At 33.7% G+C, this 20,464-nt stretch overlaps 1 protein-coding gene and 1 long non-coding RNA gene across 5 annotated transcripts; one reads left to right on the forward strand and one right to left on the reverse strand.

Annotated features, from left to right (window-relative positions):
- Positions 1-2,546: 2,546 nt before the first annotated feature.
- LOC113743673 (uncharacterized) lies at positions 2,547-10,340 on the forward strand. Of its 4 annotated transcripts, XR_003461161.2 has the most exons (5): positions 2,547-2,681; positions 2,928-3,381; positions 4,006-8,406; positions 9,455-9,538; positions 9,974-10,338. It is a non-coding gene; the product is annotated as an uncharacterized lncRNA (long non-coding RNA). The 4 variants fall into 4 exon arrangements; XR_011814266.1 differs by lacking the exon at positions 2,547-2,681 and having other exon boundaries at positions 2,688-3,381; positions 9,974-10,340; XR_011814268.1 differs by lacking the exon at positions 2,547-2,681 and having other exon boundaries at positions 2,688-3,381; positions 9,986-10,340.
- LOC113687762 (potassium transporter 5-like) lies at positions 5,185-12,362 on the reverse strand. The gene is made up of 9 exons (XM_027205296.2): positions 12,028-12,362; positions 11,247-11,472; positions 9,470-9,718; positions 8,618-8,656; positions 8,109-8,369; positions 7,962-8,014; positions 7,467-7,581; positions 7,107-7,361; positions 5,185-6,411 (listed from the first exon to the last, which is right to left on the reverse strand). Exons 1-9 carry the CDS (start codon positions 12,265-12,267, stop codon positions 5,339-5,341), a joined length of 2,511 nt encoding a protein of 836 aa, XP_027061097.1. The 5' UTR covers positions 12,268-12,362; the 3' UTR covers positions 5,185-5,338.
- Between the last annotated feature and the right edge of the window lie 8,102 nt (positions 12,363-20,464).

Here is a 20,464-nt window from a genome sequence, read left to right on the forward strand (position 1 = left end):
TGTGTAAACACTTGAGACAACAACTGTGAGTCCCAATGTCCATTTGTGCTGAAATCCCTAAAAGATAGATGCATAATAACAGGAGTTTTTAGGAATAGAGCTCCACTCCCCAACCAATTATCGTACCAAAAACTACAGGTTCCTCCGTGCACCAGTCACCGCATAGACAGTTGCTCGGTGTTATCCTTTTATTTTTGCATTTTAATAGGTTATTAATTGAGTTTGAAAAGAAGTAGTTATTTTGTAAAATTATTTGAATTATTGAATAATTATCAAGGTAAATGAATATTAAAATAAATACTTTAAAACTTTAGTATTAAATCATTGGATTAGTGCTTACCTTCACTAGGTAAGGAAAACAAGAAAAAACAAAAAGAAGTTTTCTAAAAAATTACTAAAACTTCATATTGATTAGTACTTACCTTCACTAGTTTTCGTAATCCCAATTCCTAACTATTTTGAAGCCTACATCTACAATTCATGCAAGATTTTGTGTAGTGCTATTTATAATAAACTTATATGAAAGCTGAATTTTCCCATTCTTCAACAACTCATTTTTATTTTTCCATTTACTGTTATCTAATTGCTACTAATTATTTAACAACAAGATTTTCTTTAAGCTAAATGATGGTGTCATGTGCCTATATAAAATTCTTTTATGAAAGTATACAGGGGATTAGCGATACATTTGTCCTACATTTAATTCAATTCAGATTTCATTTCATCTTAAAACCATTATACTACTTGAAATCTGACGAACCATTGTAATCAAACTCTCAAACATTATGGACTAAAAATTTAAAGTCAAAGCATTTGACTAATGAAAAATTTCATCTTGACCATTACCTATTGTGAATTTTGTTAGTTCTCCTAAATTTGTCTAAAATTGGAAACTTTGGAGACTAAATTTTTTTAGCCAAAACTTTAGGGTCCAATTTGGCAGATAGATTAAATATTAGGGACAAAAACTCTATTTCTCCTTATATTTTGGGTAACTGATTATTTATCCCCTATTGTACCACATAATCCTCTCATTATACAATATGAAGTACTTTAACCCTTTTATGGTTTTCTGTGAAGTAGAAACAGGACAGAAAAGCATCTCGAGTGACGTCGTTAGTTGATATGCTAGTTATGCCCTCACTTAATATTAAACACAATGAGGATTCAATCACTGTGCACAAAATCATCAAGGCATTATGTGGTTAAGGCAGACCCACATTTAGACCAAGGAAACCTTGGTAGGGGTGCTCTTCGGCCAGTAATTGGAAATTCGGTAAAAAAAATTTTGGTAATTTGAGAATCGATATTTTAAGACCAATATTTGATTACCTTCCAAACTTTAGCTTGATAAATTGGATTGGAGAACCAGTAATTTGGTAATATCCGAAATAAAAAATGTCAATAGTGAATTAAATTATTTAAATTGTCTCTAAAAATTTGTTGCAACAAAATTATATCTCATATATTTTTCCAACAAAATTCAATCAACTTAACTCAAACAAACATGATGTGCAACAAAGAAAATAATTAGGTTCATAATCCTAAGTCGTAAGTCATTATCTCAATTCTTAAACAACTTTGAAATATACATGAACTCCAAATTTAATTGTCAAGCTAAACTCCAAAATATCAACTTTCATCAAAATATGATTTCCAAGTATAGTTATAGTTATAAAAATTTCAATATAACACTTAAATACATATATATACACACAATATATGTGTGTGTGTGTATAACATTATATTATAAAAATTTTGCTAATTCGCCCAGTGACCAGTAATTTGGCAATGTACTTTAATATCTATTTCCAAACTATTTTACTAAACATTATATTTTGGTTTTAATGAATTCCATTTTACTGAAATCTGAAATTCGAGCTAGATTGGATCAGTCGACTTTTCGAATTTTTCTTAAATATGAACACCTCTAGACCTTGAGATAGTGGCTAATGGTGATATCTCTAAAATAGACATATAATGTAGACTTTTTATTTGTAAATTATTAAAAATTGAATTTTGTTTATCTTTTTTTTTTTGTGATTGTGATAGAGTGGGGGTATGATTTCTTTGTTTAGTTTGAGTTTATTTTTGTAATGATTTAGTACAACTTGAAGGCTTAAACTACAGTTGAGAAGAAGATGGGAAAGCAAATAAAGTTCATAAAAAATCAGTTTTGAGCATATAAGTTGAATTGGTACTCGTTCACATTTTTATGGACTATAACTTTGTGATATGACGGTACTACAAGAGATTGTTTTTTAGGTGGTATTTTTTCTTGAAATAAACAAAGTAGTTTAAGAGTATTTTTATTTAGCAAAATGAGCAAAAGAGTAGCTTAGGGTTTTTAGAGGTGCTAAGTGATTATTTTTCAAACTTTAGAGGTGCTAAGTGATATTAAAAGAAACCTCAAGGGAGGTTTCTGATATTATCCCAAAAATTAGATACCTATCATATAATTTTCATTTATTTTCTAAGCCATTCATAATTTCTTTCTTTTTTTTTTATAAAGAAAGAAAAAATAAAAACCTTGGACATCACAAACCGCTCATTTTCCTTTCGTGAATATAAATATGAACAAGTAAAATAGCTCATTAAGGGGGAGGATGGGTTAGGTGCTGTAGGGAGAGAAAATGTAAGTGAAAAGTTTCGATTTAAGACCTCTCATATAAAAAAAAAAGGTATAACAACTCATTCTTTCACACCTTCATTTGATCACAATTTCTTGTATGTGGTCTTTTTAGAGTATTTTATTGTTAACTATAGTCATGATTTTTGTTAATCAATTTGTCTATTCAGTAAATAAATAGCAATTCGATCTATTAATATGTATGGTCTTGGATCATTAATAATGTTTTTCTTTAGAATTTGACTATTTGATTGATTCGATTACTTCTATTCTATTATGTCAAATGGCCGGGACAAAGGGCGCAATCTCGTGAGAGTGAGTTAACCCCAAAAACCCGACCTTAGTTCGAATTGCAGTCTGCAATTCGCCAGCATGAAACCAGAATCGCTAGTAATCGTCGGTCAATCATACGGCGGTGAATCCGCTCCCGGGCCTTGTACACACCGCCCGTCACACTATGGGAGCTGTCCATTCTTGAAGTCGTTACCTTAACCGCAAGGAGGGGATGCTGAAGGCAGGGATAGTGACTACCGTTGAAATTATGGTTTTTATCTATAGCAATAATTATATGCTCATGATCGAGCATATTTGAGATTTTTGCTTATATGGGTTTTTTCAGCACTTCCAACTCGGGAGCAATTCGAACGACAAGTCGACAAGACTTGATCAACAGATTCAACTCTTTTGATCACAATTTCTTTAACTCCTAAGCAATTCGAACAACAAAACTTGGTCAACAGATTCAATACTGGGTGAGTCTCTTACTCTAACAGTAGTAATTTCAGCGATATTCCTCATTCGCGTCAATTGTTTATCTTCCTTTGATTTTATCTCACCTTTGTAGATCACATGTTTGATGAAAGTTCTCCCCGAATTCTTCACAGTTGACGCTGTGTTTGCAGTAATTAAATAGGTTTTGATGAATCCCATTTCGATTTTTTTGATCATTCAGCATAAATATCGGTATTTCTTGGGCATTGGAAACACTTAAAAAAAAAAATTTCCTGGGCAATGGAATTTGAAGAAAGTGCTGTTGAGAAATCACAAAAGAATCAGGAATGCTTTGATAAATTTTTAGTACTAACTCTTTGACGAAGTTTAAGGGCTGATTGGTGGTTGACTGGTTTCAGTGGATTGCAAGTGCCTTTTTGCTAGCTGCTGTAACCGATCGTGGATGTGTTGCTAGCCTTTTTTTTTTTTTTGGCTAACTTAGTTGTTTGTTGTTTTTTTTTGGGGGGACTAAGGACTCATTTTCTGTTGTAATTGTTCAGTTTTCTCTTTCTTGTATTCGGTTTTGCTCTTTCTTTATCTTTAGTGAATTTGAACTTGGATTTGGTGCTTTAAAAAGTTGACATTGTTTCCTGTTCCACGTTCAGGATTGTCAGAAGTTTGAGCATCAGGTGTTCAGTGACAAGCGCACAGAGATTCTTTTAAACATATTTCAAAATCTCCTCATTGAGCTAGCATGTTTTAGTGATTAAGAAAAAAAGAGACTTACATATGTCTCCACCCTTAGGACGATGCTGATGTAGATGCGGTGCCTCTGATCAGTTCTGGCACCACCTTCCTCCTCTTCCTATTGCTACCTTGAGGAGAATGGGGTCCTTTATCTCTTTCCCAGTCTGACCACCTCCCATCCACGTGATGTCGGCATGTTCTACTGCAGGAATTTTCTCGACATCATCTCATGCATGAGTTTTTTCTGTCTTCCCTGCTCAGCCATTGCCTGCTTTGACCACCACCTTTTGTTCAGGGGTTCATCCTCCTCCGTCTACTTGAAAGCTGCCTAGTGGGAAAGCTGCCTAGTGGGAACCGAGACCTGTTCTGATTCAACAGAAGATGACACTCATTGTTATGATCTGGCAACTAGAACATTGAGAGGGCACACCATTTCTTGTTAGTTCTTTATGGAATCCTTTGTGCCACTGGTCTGTTGGTGTCGATCCTTCTCTCTTATGTTGAAGGTCGTGCAATTCCTCCTTTTTTTTGCGATCTCTGGGTACACTTAATGCAATTGCACGAGTAATCCTACCATTAATCTTAGGGGTTGGTCTGTCCCATATGGTTATTAGTCTTCTTTACAATGGGTACATGGAGATGAGCAAGGGATGCTAGAGAGGAAGAAAGAGCATGGCCTTGCTATAATAATAGTTGATCAAATAGACTAGAGCTTTGTCACCCTACCTTGTATCTCAGTTAGTTAATGTATTGAATAATGCATAGTCTCTTAGTTTCTTTGGCCTCTGTTCTGCCCTGGGAAGGGAGTAGCAGCGATAAGCTTTGTAATGCTCCTAATTTCGATTTTTGATGATTGTTGCAACTTTAATTGAAGACTTCCCCTTTGTTGTTGTATCCATTTATGAAATCTCAAAATCTTTCCTGCTTGGTGGTGCATTTTCCTTGTTATGTTAATTAGTGTTGATTTTTATGAGTTTGGCTTCAATCTGCACTCTGCATCCAATCTCATTCAATAGAATATGACTTCTTCCTGATATGGTAAGTTTGAATAATCCAAAAACAGAAAGTGGAAGGGCACAATATTTGACATGCAAATATAAGTGAAACAATAGATAGTACGCATGTTATATTATGCAACATGGGCTCGCCTTGTGGTGGAGTTGATCAGAATAATTAGTTACCTTCTCCGTTTCACTTAGCTTTCTACAAAGGAGTGTTGTTATTCACTTTTTTTTTTAATGTTCTGATAAATTAAACTTCATAAACCATTCCAACCTTTAAAAGCCTAGTCCTAGGAATTTCCAAGAGCTTCTGCCCTTGCCTGACATTCTTCCGAAGGAAATTGTAGGCATAGTTGACGACAAACTTCTTGAAGAAGGATGAATCTTGTTTTGCCACCACTTCTGCTTCTCCCAGAAGATAAAACACTCCTTGTTCTTTGGCTCTCTGCACAATCTGTAGCTCCTCTTCAACACCCAGCTGGGTGGACCCCGGAATGGTTCGGATCGAGGAATTGGTTGATTTTGCAGCATTAAATGACTGGATTGAACTTGATGAGACTCCGGTTGCACTTTGCTGTACCTCTGGCAGTGATTCTTCGACATGAACAGTTTTGGAACCGGATTTTCTAGGATTTCCATCTTTCTGCATTAAACCTGAATCTTGGATGTCTGAATCAGGCATTTGCTCTCTAGATGCATCTTCAAGGATGAAATGCTCATGCCTGATGAATTCCTTCAAGTTCTCCACAAGCTGCTGCTCAAACACCTGAGGCTCCTCAATTCTGTCATTGTATCCATACCTCACTACACAACGAAACACTCGATAATCTCTTGGCTCAACCTGTCGAAAAAGAAACCTTTCATCCAGTGGCACTTTACTAATTGGGAGGGACTTTATGGAGACCAGCACCGTGACTGAGTAAACTGTTGGAATGTTAGAAACAAAGTGGGGAAATATTGGTGGAATACCCTGAACGAGTTCAGAGTATAGAAGTCCAATACCAGGTACTCTTCTAATTTGTGGGTTTCTGGCCAAATCTTTCACATAATCACTGGATACCTTGTTCTCGAGCTCAAACAAGTATCGCTCTTTGTAGACATAATGCCAAATTCCCATAGTTGTCATCAAGAAGAATGAAAATGCTATAGGGAGGTAACCACCTTGTATGAATTTGGAGAGCACAGCTGATAGATATATGGAGTCTGTGCAAAAGAACGTTAGAAAGAAGAGAGCTATCCACCATATGCTTGCCTTCCATATAAAAGTCATAATTAAAGTGACCAGACTACTGGTTATCACAAATACAGAGACGACAGCAATTCCTGCATTAGAAAATTGGTTATATGTTTTCGCTTCTCTAATAAGATATAAAAAAATTTCTTAGTGCTACATTTTATATCTGAAGCAACAGACAAATTCAGGAATCTGTAGTTCTTGAAAGAAGCATGTTAAGGAGTAGCATGGGTCCTTGATAACTTTTGTTCTTAAAATACCTGATTTTGTTGTTTGACTTTCTGAGTATGAGCAGAGAGGCATAACACATCCACACAAACACAATCTGCTGTCCTGAAGGTATTTTGACTTTGCTGTCTTGTGCTATTAGCACCTTTCTACCAGACAGAAGATTAAACAACTGCTATTCGTCTATGTTTATGACACATATCTCATAGTTATATAGAGAGGGATATACACACAAATCAATCATGTTGTTCTTCATTTTAAAAGCCAACTACCGAATTTAATTTGCAGTTGCGAAAGAACCATAAATTTAGAATATGTTCCTATAACTGTAAAGTTCGATGGGCATAAAGAGCATAAAATGTGAAATCATTGGGTAGTGGATTTCTCAAAGTTTAGATTACATAAAATCTAATTAACCGATGTATGTACAGGCTTAGGATTACGCCATGCCTGAGTTGATCATGTTTCATATATAGAGGGAAAGACTAACTTCTATTTACTACACTGTCTAATTCAGTTAATTAACTTTCCAAATCCAAGAGTATATTGAGATTACCATAAGCATTGCCGATCTTTTCTGTGGTTCTGAATATTGCAGTAACCATTATACAAGCCGTCATGATGAAATAGTTGAGCTCAGGAATATAAACCTGGCCCTCATACTTGGCAGATGTGTGAACAACTCTAACCCTTGGGAAACAACCTAGATTAAGGGCCTGAGAAATAATTGCAAAGGCCGCAGATATCATAGCTTGACTGGCAATAATGGCTGCAACGACAGCTATAACAAATGTAGGCCAATAGATTGAATCTGTCAATCCAACATAGCAGTCAACCATTTATAGAACTGTTAACTCCTCGGTTATGCATATAATATTGGTGATTAAATATTCCAAAACTAGCACTAAGAACTTGCCTGGAACTGACTTATAGAATGTGTTGCCGACATTTTCAGGGAACTTCATGAGGTATGCAGCTTGACCTAGGTAAGTTGAAATTAGGGTCGGGAACACTACACTGGAGAAACTAATCTGCAGAATTTTTACACAGAAAAGAAAAGAAAAAGTCATGAACAGCTTAATAGTCATATGACAAAGCATAAAAAGGTTGTACATTGCAGAGACTGTAGTTTTATCCTTTAATAATCTTCTCCATGTCTGGTTTGGACATGCAATGTTTTCCCTCATATAGCTTCTTTTAGTTACATAGTACGAAATACGGTAAGCAATCATCTTTAACTTGGGCATGCCAACAAGATGTTTGGCAAGAAGCAGAATTTAAAAACTAGGTTCATCATTTTCTTTTGATTTGCACCAAGTTCAGAATGTAGAAATACATTTATGATATTTGTTGTAGTCGTGCATAGTGCATATACGTTTGCTAGTGACGGATATAGGATTGAGTAACATACCTGAACAGCCCTCACACTAAAGTGACTCAAATCAGCAAACATAGCTTCGGTCCCTGTTTCATATTATTGTCTGCAAGTTAGGATACACTAACCATATGTGAATGTGAGAAAATTAAATAATTGGGAGTGACAGTATTAGCCTCTGACCTGTAACGCATAGGACGACTCCACCTAGTGATTTCCATCCTTTCTTACCATTTCTTCTGAAGTAATCGAATATGTATTTTGGATTGAAAGCACGTAGGACCCCAGGGTCATGCTTAAATAAGTTGTAGAAGCCAGTAAGACCTATACATAGGAACCACAAGCTGATTGCTGGAGCGAATGAGAAGCCAACCTTGTCCGTGCCAAAGCGTTGAACGGAGAAGAGAACGATCAATATTGCAATTGAAATTCCAACAACAGCGTCTGGACAATCAAAAAGTTCAGCCCCATTTGGGTTAAGGTACGCTTACATGTATGCTATACAAAGTTTGTCCAAATGTTAGTTGTTTCTAAGAAAGATTGTGATTTAATGGAATGTGATTAAACTCGATGGAGCACTAAATATCAGTATTTGCATTCTGATCTTCAAGAACAGCAAACTGTGTTTCTTTTGAAAAATCAGACACTATACAGTTGCAAGGCCATAGGGAAGTAAGATTAGCAAATGTTACCTTGTTTGAGGGATGTGATCCCGCTCACAGCAGAAAGCACTGCAACCATAAGGACCATCAAAGTCGTGTTAGTGTTCCTTTGCAAACTTAAGGACCTTGCAACAGCTTAACATTTTTCTTGCTATTAAGTTGTGATACCAATTCCTCTTGTACTACTACATCGATAGGACTTCAGAAGATACAGTACATAGTAAATGTTGCTATTTCTAATTGAATGAAATGCATTCCACAGATGAAGTATTGCTTAAAGTTAGAGCATAGTTAGCATTTAATGATTTTCTTTCATTCATTAGTTACCTCAAGCACTAACCTTATGCAAATTTACTTCATTCTTCTATTTGTTATTTCATAAAATGAACACAAAATGAATTAAAGTTCTGATGTCATTCTATCACCATTATTTCCTTACAAAACATTAATTCAATTCTTCTCACTCATCAACTTCGGCTCATTTACTTTTCCACCAATTTGTCCTGTTTGACTCAAACTCAAGATTCTCTTTGTTGAACTAATGATTTTAGTGTGTATTTTTATTATAATATGTACTACTTCAGGCTTCTTTTTGGTACTTTATGAGGTACAAACACACTTGATCACTGGGTTCTATTCAGTTATTCATATGAGATAGACAACTTTTTTTTTTTTCAGTATACTTGGTAAATAAGATTTTCCCGTAACTTGATTTTAATTTATATATTGAAGCTATGTGTAGCAACTAGCAAGGATAAGGTACTAGTGAAATTAGGTGACTGAAATTAAAGCAAAATATTCAGTTGTTCTTATTGAAAGATTAAAGAATGAAAATGGGGGTCTGATGTCTAAATGTATGTTGTGCAGGTGGCAGAATGTGACCTGAAATGCAGGGAGTGAGGATCCCATCACCCATGACCATAGAAGTTCCAAGGATGGGAAGAAACACAAGTATGATTTTTGCTACTTTGCTTCCTTCCAGGGTTTCTTTAACCTTTTGAGCCCTTCTCAACTGGTTGGAGGGTATATCTATTTTGTAATTTGAGACTTCCGTGTCCTCTGGCTGTTGGTTTGGAATAAGGCTTACCTTTGCATGTCTACAAATTAAGGAGTAGAGCGCAAATGTCCCGCCTGCACATAGATGTGCACCACCATTTACAGATTTGTAATTCATTATTGGCTGGATTGATCAGATAAACAGAGTATATTGTAGAAATTTAAGAAATAAAGGGATGATATGTTGTTTATAGTCAAATAGCATCAAATAGTTTGACTGAAACAAAAATTAATATGCAGAAAAGCATAACACTATATGAAACATTATTTGCATTTTTGGATTTTATATTTTCATATTTCACTACTTGAAGAAACTTAAAACCGCCACAGCTTAATTTGCAGAATTTCGAGACCCCAAAAACAAGATGTGGATTGAGCATCTTGATAAACAGGAAGATTAGCTGTGCCCTATATGAATTCAAGAAGTGGAAATGTTTCCTTGGCTGCCCCAATGAACTGATGAAGTGAAGGCTAGAGGCATAAGTTTGCCACAGAATCTTGGTCCAATGACCTCAGCAATTGTGTTTCATGGAATAATATCAAGTAAACTATTTGCATCACTTGACAATGTACTTGTTGTATTAGTATCAAATACTCACTGCCAAATAATGGGCCAGACAAAGAATGGCTCAATGAGTGTGTTAGACAAGACTAATTATCATTAATTGGGTGAAAGATACAAGGGTAAATTATTTATTATTCCCTATGGTTTTATATAATGCTAGATGACTCCTCTAAGATTTCAAAATAGCCACATAACCTTGTGATTTTATGTGAAGAAGAAAATGGACGGAATGCATAATCAGTTACGGTGTTTATATCAAACGCACTTTAAAAGTACGTGTGATAAAATCTTAATATTCATGTAGCCTTCTTATGATTTGTGCAAATATACATTTTACCTCCCGGGACTTTTGCATTTATTCACATAATCTCACTATACTTTTATATAAAGTGGTTAAGCCATCGATTGATTTATATTTAAATGACAACACTATTGACATTTCAACTAACGATGTTACGTAGGCTATTTTTCGTGAAGTTTTCACTTTATATAAAATCATAAGATGGTTGAAATGGATATTTTGAAACGTTAGGAGAAGTTATGTGACAATAGATTAAACCATAAAAGATTATACGTAATTTATCCTAGATACAATTATATCTCTTGACATGTCAAAGTTTTGATGACACAGACTGTCTAATACTCTCATATTTCAATCGCTTTCGGCATAGCAAATAGGACTTTATTTGGTGGATCATTACGCTACGGATCCTCACACATGAACCATATGCAGAAATTGTAGATCTCAAAGTAGGGTTCACATGAGAGGATTCAAATGATTCGTGTAGAACCAATCTACAGAAAAGTGCCTCCCACCAACCAAAATGATCCATCCTAGGAATCCACGCACGTCGCTTTTTGCCAACTCGTCAAAGCACAGTTTTCACCACAAAAACAAAAGAGAAAAAAAAAACAGAAAAACTACCACACAAATGCATTCCTAATCCTGATTATGGTAATTAATTATCATTAAAGTGGAGGAGAAATTACTAAAAGAACCAGTAATGAAGTGATGATTACCATGTTTAGACTACTCACCATTGCCATTGTCGTTTGCCCACAAGACAATACACACATACTTGATCAGTGGCAAGAGAGTTAGGGTATAGATAATCAGGGACAAAACACCAAGGAGGTCATTTTTGTCATGTATTCCATCAGGAAATGTACTGGAATATACGTACAATGGAGAAGTCCCAATGTCACCGTATATTACTCCTATGCTCTGAAATGCCAAACTGAGTGTGGTTTTCCATCCTAAATCCTGTTGAATTAAGCAAGTACAAGGGATAAAGAACTTTTATATCCAGTTAAAATGGTACAGCATTTTTGAAACTAGAAACCTCTTTTACGCTTTCTTTACTCATCTTATAGTCATGCCTTTCTTGCAAGTAAAAGCTGTTTGTTTTTTTTTTTCCTTTACTTCTCTTTTTAACACTTTTGAGATGAACGACAGTTGAATTTAATAATCAGTTTTTAACTTGTTAAAGTACTTAGAAATCGTTCTCAATTTTTTGGAGCGTGTTTTAAATGATATAATTAAGGAAAGCTAAACCAATCAAAAAGAAGTTCTAGTTAGAAGAAGTTATGAGGAAAAATGCCTTCAGATGTGAAAGAAAAAATAACTTTAAACTTTTGAGAACTTATATATATACATATTTATTTTTTTTAAAAAAAGCCACATATGTTAAAATATTTTGTATAGCTTTTTCATGATCACTTTTTTTTTTTTTTGGGTAAAACAGGTCCAGTAAATAGCAAAGCAAATAATTGACGACAATAGACTAGTGGAGTAACACTAGTGTTTAATAGTAACAACCTTGTTGCCATGGCCACCGCCGGTACGTTTGCCGGAAACTGTTCCGGCCTCCAAGTTGAGGGAGTCGATGCGGCGGAGCTTTGCCCACGACAGTTTCCGGTCCTTGAGGTTGTTGGCAGTTGATTTTCTAAAGCTTCTCTCTTTAATCTCATCCTTATCATCATCAGCTGTTACACCTTCACTAGGTGTAGGTGGAGGAAAAGAACTCCCCACCTCAGCTTCCTCAACAGCTCCGTGCATTTCTGCAAATATGATCAACCCAAATGAAACCTCCTGTATTTGGAAATTGGTGGGTTCTTTTGGGTTCCACAACTTGGGTTTTTATAGGCCTGGCATGTACTATGATGCCATGTACCATAATATAATTGTAATCTAATTTGTTTTTATTCCTCGAAAGTCAAGAAGGAATATATAAATTTATCTCATTCAGCGTTGAAACTGGAAATTTGTCCAATTGGCCAATCATTTTTCTCCATGTCTGCACACGTGTTGGCCGAAGCTAGCGTGATTCTCCATGTCCAACGCATCCCCTAGACTTCTTTCCAGTTCCTCTCAAGAACTAATCCATTATTGCCAATAGTTTTTTGTTAGTACTTTGCTGGAATAATTCTACTATCATTATTGCTATTATTTAATGGATTAACACTATTACTAGCAGCATATTCCCGTTTACTTTTCGGGCATTGACATTTTGGATTGCATTTTTAAATTTCTTGATTTCTTGCCATAAAGGGACAGAAAATATATCATAATTAATGTGTTACTATAATTCATACATGCTGCCATCACCTGGGAGATTCATTGGCTTGGTCTGAATTCTGTGTCTAGTATGTCAATTTAGATTTCTAATTTATGGTTGGTATGAGGTTGATGCTAATGTATTTATGCAAGTTTTTATGGTTATCTTTTGATGTAATAAAAGTTGCAATCAAATCGATCTTGTTCCTTTCTTTTTTACTACATTGGGACCAAATATAGAGTTCTCGATTCAAGAATTAAGTGACATTGATCTGTCTTCACGGAGTTTCAGACTTCTAATATAAAATTTCCCCTACAAAATAATGAAAGAAAGAGGACATTAGTACATTACGGAATCAAAAACTGATATTGTACTTTGGAAAAGAAAAAAATTATATAGTATGAAAGAAGATTGATAAGAGTATTTTAGTAATATAAATATATCCAGAGACTAAAGGCAGCAGAAGAGAGATTTTGATGACAAGGTCATAAACAACCCAATCATAAGTCTCATCAGAGGAAGTCAAAGGCTCTTTAGAAACTGATTTCCGGTTAGGATCAGCAGGTTTAAGTTTTCTCCATTCAGATTCTTTGCATTTGTTTATATGTTTTTTTTTTTACTATGGATAACACAAAATTTTATTATTTGGATATGACTATAGGTGCATTTGATAAAGTTGAAATCTAAAAACTAAAATATAAAGTTTGAATCCATTAAGTTACTGTATTATCAAGTACTAAATTTGATACATTTGAGTGTATATTACATTAAGTGATAATTAAATAGCTTATCATTTATTTTTAGGAGTAAGTTTTATTTGGAAAATTAAGTGCTATTTAATTAATTCAAATATTATATTTCTAGTTTTCAAGCATTTTTTAACATGTTAAGATCTGAACCCAATACCCAATTCAGCATTTAAAGTTAATAGGTTTATCATAATATGTGCAGACACGTTTGATAACAAAAAATAAAATATTTGAATTAATTATGTGGTATTGAATTTTCTTGTCCGAATTTACTCTAAAAAAAGTGATATGCTATTCACTTATCAATTAATGTGATATACATTCAAATGTATCAGAATTAGTGCTTAATAATTTAATAATTTAACAGATTTGGTCCTCAAATTCCATATTTCAGTTTTCAGGTTTCAATTTTATCAAATGTACCCTAAGTTTAAATGTTGAATTAAGTTATCAAACAGAACCTATATCTCAATTAGTACATTAGCATAATTAGACCAAATTTTTGGTCTCAAACCAATTGCATCAATTGGTATTCAATCAGCAAGCAATATTTGGATTGAACTTGAGTGAAACTATATAAAAAACTACTATATGAATTAGGTGTTTTCAAAAAACTACAATGTACCATTGTATTTCAAAAATTTTCTGCTGTAGAGAATTTAAGAAAATGATAAAATTTACTAACGAACTTAAGGGCGCAGGCCCCAATTGTTTTGAAAGGCATTGCTTTGTAAAGATTTTTCAGTTTGATGCAGTGAAATCTCATTGATTTTTTGTTTTCATCTCATTCATCTTATCACAAAATGAAAAATAGATAGACACCTGCACCATGACGTATAAGTAGAATGCAATTTGGCATTTGCGACCAAATTTTCATATATGAATCAAAGGATGAAATTAAAGAAAAACGAATTTGATATTCTTTTTCAACTGAAAAACTATGAAATGAGTGGTCGATATTGCATGATAATCCAAATGGTGATGATATTTGCCCTCCAAGATTGTATCTTTCATTTTATTTTATTTTGTCCAAGATTGTATATTGTTTGTCCAACTTCACAATTTGGTATAGTAAGATGACATTATTGTTCTCCCTATCTTCTTTGTACTTTCAGACCCCATGTTTGATTCCCCTCTGTCTTTTTCCACATAATCTTTGTAGTAAAACATTGTCGAGCGTGAATAAGCACAGAGAAAGGAGGACCCAATCATACAGAGAAAAGAGGAAATATATAATTGGGAATTAATATCCATCACCCAAATGTCTAATTTAAAATTTTTAGCAACTCAAAAATGTTTATGTTTTCACCAATTCTTGGAGTGATAGAGGGGAAGGGCAAGGTTTTTGGGTAGGGCCGGCGATTAGTTGCAGGGAAGAAGAAAAGCACGTCACTGTGACAGAAAAGTTGCATTTTTTGGATTTTCTCCTCCTCTTGATGAATCTACTGAAGATTTGGGTTGTGGCTTGTTGCATGGTGAGGCTATATTTTCCAATGAAAAGTACAAAATTGTACAATTCCCCCGCTGGCATCCAATTGAGGAGTGCGACCCGATTCCCGCAGAACACTGACTTTATTGATGCCTTGGTCCAGCCCCACATCCTCGTGCATTTAGACCTGAACTCCCATGATTTGGATATTCCATAGGTATCCATTGGTACTAAAAAATAATCAGTACATGTAAAATTTTAAGATAGCAAAAATACAATTCAATCACCATTTTAAAATGATAAAATTAATATTCAAGAATGTTGCGCACGTTAAATCCAACGTTTTAAAATCGGGCTACACTGGTCAGCTCGATCGATCGAACTAGAAACCAATCATGCTTTCGGTTTGATTTAATGATTAATCCAAAAGTTCAATTAAACCGGTGAAATTAGGTCAAGAACTGGCTAGACTAGTAAAAATAGGAAGATTCAACCGGATTTTATTAATTTTTTATTTTTCAAAACAAATATTTTAGATTTATTCAAAATTTTTAACACAAAACTAAAAAAAATGATTAAATCTTTGAACCAGAGTTGACTAATTGAGCTGGTTGAATGGCGAATCAGAAGTTCTTTCGATTCACTCCTCAGTCCAAATTTAAAAACAATGAATAAATCATGAACAGAAAGTATGAAATGTTATCAAATATTTCTATTTGCTTGAAAATTTTTATCTATATTCAAGATTGAAACTTTTGTGTTTTTGCATCACCTCCGCTTTATCTTATATAAACATATAGATTTGGGTAGGGTCAAGACTTAGATCTGGATTTAGGTATAAATCATACAAAATTAGATCCTATTCGAACTATTCATTCTTTCATGGGACTTGGGTCTAGGTAGAATCTAAATTTGTAATTTTAAATCCAAACTCAAGAAAAGTAATATGATGGCTCTGGATTGGATCTAGGTAGAGGTGGTAAATCAACCCACTTAACTAAATTTACCCATACCCGCCCATGAATAGATGGGCATGGGTATCTTAAATTTTTGTATATGGGTATTATTGAGTAACCCATCAAACCCAATTAACCCATTTAGAATTCTCTTCCCCACCAAGTCTCTTCTTTTCCCCCACCTTTTTTTTTTCAAAATTTTCATTTTGTCATGATGTTAACTACTTTTGTTTCATTATTATTATTATTATTATTATTTGTTGGTTTTATCTCATTATTTTATTTTCTCTTAGTTTGTTAACTTGCTCATTTTTTAGCATTACTAATTTATGATAAATTTTAGCCTATTTTCTTATCTTTATAAAATGAAATTTTAAATTTATATATGAAAAAATGTTAGGGGTTCAAAATTTTTGGATTAAGTTTTTATATTAATTTTTATAGTACTTAGTTCAAATTTTTATATTCTTATTATTCAATTATTAAATAATAGGTAATTTTGTGACAGAGTATAAATGAAAAAAAATTGGTAATTAAGTTTATTGAACATTATAAGTAAATATTTAAAACTGATGATGGGTACAAAGAGTGGTATAAATTGATAACTTAGTTTGCAAAAATGAATTTAAATGAGTTTACAAAAAGTTAAAATAAATGGGTAATTGGGTTGTCCAATTCATTTTTTGACTTACCCATTTATACCCATCTAATTAAATGAGTATAAATGAGTTGACTCACTTATACTCATTACCCATTTTACCCAACCCAAACCCCCAAGTCACCCATTTTGACACCTCTAGATCTAGGTAATACTCAACCTATTGATCTGTCTTAAGTGTGAAGGTCAATTCTTTAATACAAATGAGAAACATATAATGTCATGGTGTAACCGACAGATTATTCCTCGATTAATTAAATGACGAGTTTAGTTAATCCATGAACACCATCTATCATCTTGATTCGACTCCTAACATGGACCCGAGTATTATACGTCATCCAAATCACCTTTAAAATGCCAACCAGCGGAACTTCTTGGATGTATAGTTAATTTTGTTTGTTATTCCAGAAAGATCTTCAACACCTTTGGACATACGTACGGATCTGTCATTAATCCATTTGCGTGCAAATCTTGTTGGCAAAGCAATATATATAATTATATAAAATACCAGCACACCAGGCCTGTGTAATCATTACATAATTAATTACAAAATGATAAAATACCACTAAATTAGACCAGCATAATTGAATTCTAATCCCCATTTTCTCCCGCATCTTAAATCTCAACATTTAACTAGTACAAAGAAAAAAAGGATTAAACTAGTGTAATCAATACGTAATTGTTGCTTGGTAGTTTTGTTTAGACTTATAAGAACCTGTTTTAAAGTCATGAAAGAGACTGTAAAGTTAAAAATCAAGAGACAATTTCAAATGAAATGACATAATAGATATGTAGTAACATTATTGATACACGAATAATACTTGTAAATAATTACAAAACTTAGAGTAGAAAGTCAACAAAGGTGAGTTCATAGGTACTGTGTGTGGAAAAAAATGGAGGTTGACTTTCCGCATTTTTAGATTGTGAGAGCACGATTGACTTTGCAGACTGTGTCCTTTTCCTCCATACATTGTGCTCTTTTTTTTTAAAAAAAAAAAAAAAAAAATTTCCCAAAAGAGATATTTTATAATACTCAACTATTATAAACAGCTAATTTAGCCAACTGGCCTTACATCCTTCCCCTGTGCTTTCTTCCATCATCATTCATTCAACTTTAATTTTACCTTTTTGACAATGTAATGTAGTTGAAGCAGTGAACTTTAAAAAGGGGTAAGTAGACTGCAAATTTACAAATATTTTAAATTACATATTTATCATATCATTTTCTAAATCTTCAGGGGTAGACAAATTCTGCACCCTCAAGATATATGGCTCCACTAGTAATTGTTAGCAGTTACTCCAATGGATTGCATAAATTGATCCTTCTCAATGTCAAAATTACTATTAGTGATCAAGGTCTTCGCGAAATACAATCATGGCTGTCGATGAGGCTTTGATCTAGTATTTAAGATTGAGGTATCAGGACTTGAGATCCTGAGTTTAAGTTCCCTCATTCCCATTTTCAACTTTTTAAATCTTACTCTTCCTCTATTAATAAATAAATAAATAAATACAATTATGGCTCTGTGAGCGGGGGAACCTACAATTAGGGGTTTCAGGCAGACTTAGGCTAATTTTTTTTTTTAATTTTCACTTTATTTGATCAGTACGTAGTTTTCGATCCCTTGGGAACGGTCTATGATTAGGCTTCCTTTTTTTCTTTTAACGTCCAATGTCACTTTTTATTGAAAGAAGGTTATACAAGCAACTAAGCAAGTACGTGTAAAAGCACAGTATTACTACTTACACGATGTCAGGCTAGCTATTTACTTTAGAGACAAAAAGACAAAAAGGTCATCTATACCGTCAAATATCCAGTGCATCGACTTAATCAGTAGTCTTTTGAATTTCCTTCCTTTCAATTTTTCTTCTCCGATTTGATACGCTACCTCTCCCATCACTTGGTAAAATCTTTTGTAACTTTACTACTAATTTTTTGATTTGTTTTACTTGATTCTGTAGTTTATAATTTGCTAGGATCCATAGCTAGTGATTACTTTATCACTACACTTCTAATCCATTTCTTTTTTTTTTTTTCTAGCCACTTCTAATCAACTTCATTACTTCAAGAAATTGTGTTTTGATTAACCGAGAGGTAACATTAGTGATTTGGAGTTGACAAAAACCTCTTTACCCACCAAAAAATAAATAAAAAAAAGAAGAGAAGAAACGTATAAACCATATCTGCAAGAATACCAAATTCGCAAGAATAATTTTGTTTGTTGTCCTATCAAATGTTTAAAAAAGAACCCTACTGATATCATCATTTGACATTCCCAATTAGAGAAATAAGCCACTTTCTTAAGCATAGCTTATTTGCTAACTAGAACTTCACAACGTTGCTCAAATATAATATGCTCTTGTCACATAAATAAAGTTCCAATGAAGATTAATAAATTAGTTAAATTAGACAAAAATTTCTTATCACACAAATTATGCTTGAAAAGGGAGGAAGTAATAGCATGGTAGAATTCAAATAGAAAATGAAAGAAAAAGAAAAAGAAAATGAAAGCAGTCCTTGCATTTACAGCGGTGGGCACTGAAGATTTTGGTTTTATTCTCTGGATGAATAATTAGGCATGACATCTTTGACTGTTACTCTTGGTGGGCAAACACAAGCTCAATTCCATTTCGTCTTCTTGGAATGGAATCGGAAACAGAATCTAAGAAAAATACAAAAAGGGAGTAGGATGGAAGGGGGAAAGGAAAATTAACAAAAAGGGACGTAAGAAATTGACAAATAAGGATTAAAACTGACAAATAAGGCTTCTGCAGCTCAGTCCCTGCTACCAAGCAAGTTCATTGATGAAAATGATTGCCGACTTGAGAGTGACACGGAGTTCATTTTGTTCTTTACGAAAATGCAATTGCATGGGACTCGTTAAGTGATTTGAATTTTGACGAACAACAGTATAAAGCACAACCACTCATGAAATGTAGCACACTTTTGTTGAACTCACAAAATATCTTGGAGCTGAAATTTGTTCCATATCTGTAAGTACTCATGGAATAGTGGTTAGTTGATAGAAATTCTTGGGTAAAAACATTTTTTTGTTAAATCTTTTGACTTATTGTCTCAAGCGTTATGTTGACTATAACATGCCAATCGTAATCTTGAACTCAAGATTGGGCTCAATTCATTAATTATTATTAGTATGAAGGAAAATTTTAGGTGGAGGGTTACGAAAACTGAAAGCTAGGTTAAATGCTGGTTAGACCTAGAAAATTTCCCAAGGGTTTTGTGTTGTTATAGGATCTTTTCAGTTCTAGTCCCAGGCATTACTTTGAGTTTACAGGGCCACATTTATCTCGAATTAAGCTGAGCTCAACTCATAATTGAGCGTAATTGAATATAATGAACCCTTGAGCTCAAATCATAATATCTAATTTAGCATTACTTTGAGTTTGGCAAGTCATTCAGCATAATTATGCCTTGAGCTCAAATCATAATCTGTAATTTAGCTTTACTTTGACTTTAGCAAGTCGATCTTTTCTATTGAATGTAGTTATAGGAGTCTTGGAAGACTGACCGCCGAGGGTTGAGGAAAATTATTTTCTATTTTGGGGAGAAATGTAGTTTTTGTCCTCTCAAATGTTTTGTACATTTGTTAAATTGGGACTCAATGTTTTGACCAAAATAAATATGGCCTCTTAAACTTTTGATTTTAGACACATATAGAATAATTGATAAAAATCCAACAATGATGAACAGTTAAAATCAAATTGCCATTATCAACAATTTTGACTTTTTTTTTTCCCACGCTAGTTGAAGTTTGAATCATTCTAGTCCTTTGAGTTTTAAGTAGTGATATTGAGGATTTTAAAATAAAATGATAAATGCAAATTAGAATGAAAACACCTTCAATGGGTAATAGGATTTATATCAATAAAAAAGATATAGAAAAG

The sequence above is a fragment of the Coffea arabica genome, chromosome 5e (genome assembly GCF_036785885.1).
Source record: "Coffea arabica cultivar ET-39 chromosome 5e, Coffea Arabica ET-39 HiFi, whole genome shotgun sequence".
NCBI lineage: Eukaryota > Viridiplantae > Streptophyta > Magnoliopsida > Gentianales > Rubiaceae > Coffea > Coffea arabica.